The following is a 2146-nucleotide window of genomic DNA, read 5'->3' on the forward strand; positions in this document are numbered from 1 at the left end:
TCCTCTCTCTCTCTCTCTCTCTACGTCCTCTTCCATCCATCAGTCGTTTTTTTCCTAGGCTTTCTTTCTCTTCCTCTTTTCGTTTCTCAATGTAGCCTGACTACGAACTTCTGTTTGATTTGTTGATAATTAATTTTTTAAAAAGAAATAATATATTTGTGCCATACGGTTGGCAATTTTTGCGCATGTGAGTCAACATAGGAGAATTTCGCAGAAGCCAGAAGCATACATGTATGTTAGGCGAGTTTGCGATTCGGATAATGCAGAGATTAGTTTGAATTAGTGTGCCTGAAATTATAATGCATACATAGCTTAAACATAATAAGTGAAACAATAATAGTCCACAAACTCCCCAACTAAATTAGAACAGAAAATCAACAAACAACATACAAACAACGAAAGTGCAGATCTAAACAGAAAACTAAAAGCATTCCAAAAACTGCCATGTTTGTGAAACGATCAATTTTGCACAAAAAGAAACAAATGAGAACCCTGCCACTCCCCTTTACTAGTTAATAATATAATAATATGTTTGGACCACATTTGACAATTTGGAACTGCTTAAACTGATGCTCATTTGCGGGAAACGAGGCCCATCATGGCTGCCTAACAAAATATTTCAGAGTTGCCGCCAAAAGGCCTCCGAAAAGGTATCCACAAAAACATTGGTGCAAATCAAGATAAAGTCCTAAAATTATCACAATGACGGGTATATGGATTTATGGATAAGGTCACGCAAACAAACAAAAAACAAAAAAAAGAAGAAAAAAGAGGGAAATATATACCATGCTATGTGTTTATGTTGTTCACAACATCTTCATTGTTCAAATAACTCTTAATTTTATCAGAGGCTACTGCCAATTACAAGGCTGTAAAAGTTAATTTTATTAACATGAATTCTCGCTATTGATGGGAGATCGGCATTGAGGACTATTTCAGGAAAGAGAGGCAATCTCTAGCTTTCATTCATGATGTCCTGGTGTAAGGAACAACACAACATAATTTGAATTAAAAGACATGTAATATTCTGCCCTACTCTGAAGGCCTCTAAGAAATGACCTTAGAGCAAAAATCAAAAGGTTAACGTAACTTAAACTCACACATAAATACTTTTAATAAATAAATAAAATTACAGCATAGCAACCAATCTAATTGGTTTTTATCTACTGTATGTGAAAACTTCTAAAATAACCTCCTTTCCGCATCTAAATACCAAAAACAAAAGGAACAAAATGGTGCTAGTGGTGCGAACGCATGCGCGTGCGGGGAACAAAAATAGTCTTTACAGGGTACTTGATGAGCGAGATTCCTAACTTTGTCTATATCTTGTAGAATGATGCTGTCTATTTTATATCGCAGTCTAAATGATCTAAGTCGCGGTGAAGAAAGAATTGCTACAGCAACTGCGACGTCTTTGTTTCCTGAGAGTCTGGGAAAGTCTCCGTGACGCGTAACAGAAAGACAAAACAACGTTTGAAGTTGAACGTTTCCATTTAAACAGGCATTGCCCGCGACCTCTCTTGCGTTATCCGGGGTGTATAAAAAAGAAGCTTCATGCAGCTCTGCAGCAGCAGCGAACTAAAAGGTTCATAAAATACAGATTGCATATAAATACAGGAATAAAAAAACTTACCGTTAAAATAAGAATAAAATAGCATTGACGAAATTAATCATTTATGCCGTTGTCTTACCGCTCCCTTGCTCTGCGGATGTGCTCAGACTGTTTCGACAGTCTTGGCGTTGTCGTGATATCGCAAACTGCTATTTTGATAGCCACGGGGAAATCCTATCTCAAAAAGTACCCTGTAATGTGGGCTTTCACGAGCAGGTGACAGTCGCATTGGTGAGATGAAAGGCTAGTTGAGTAGGCTATACATGAGGACAGGAGTGTAGGGGGCAGAGGGAGAAGAGCACCATGCGGAGAAAAGAAATGAATGATTACATTGTGCTTCGTGCTTTCCTCTCTTACCTCCCCGTTGAAAAAGCAGAAGATCAAAGCGACGAAGAATCCCTGGGGAGAAAATAATGGTGTGGAAAGAAAAAAAATTGCTTGTTTGGTTTGTATAATTTTGAAACATCATTAGATTATTTAAGTATTTAAGCCATGGTGCAAGCCTTTTACCATTCCTTTTCCCCCGTTTATGTT

At 37.7% G+C, this 2146-nt stretch overlaps 1 protein-coding gene across 1 annotated transcript in view; it reads right to left on the minus strand.

Annotated features, from left to right (window-relative positions):
- Positions 1-2146, minus strand: part of LOC101848792 (calcitonin gene-related peptide type 1 receptor) — a gene marked incomplete in the record, with an annotated part of 142574 nt that overhangs the window by 16148 nt on the left and 124280 nt on the right. Inside the window, 1 exon segment of the mRNA XM_005089782.3 lies at positions 1970-2011. Coding sequence (XP_005089839.2) covers positions 1970-2011 — 42 coding nt within the window.

This window comes from Aplysia californica, unplaced genomic scaffold (genome assembly GCF_000002075.1).
Source record: "Aplysia californica isolate F4 #8 unplaced genomic scaffold, AplCal3.0 scaffold00009, whole genome shotgun sequence".
Taxonomy (NCBI): domain Eukaryota; kingdom Metazoa; phylum Mollusca; class Gastropoda; order Aplysiida; family Aplysiidae; genus Aplysia; species Aplysia californica.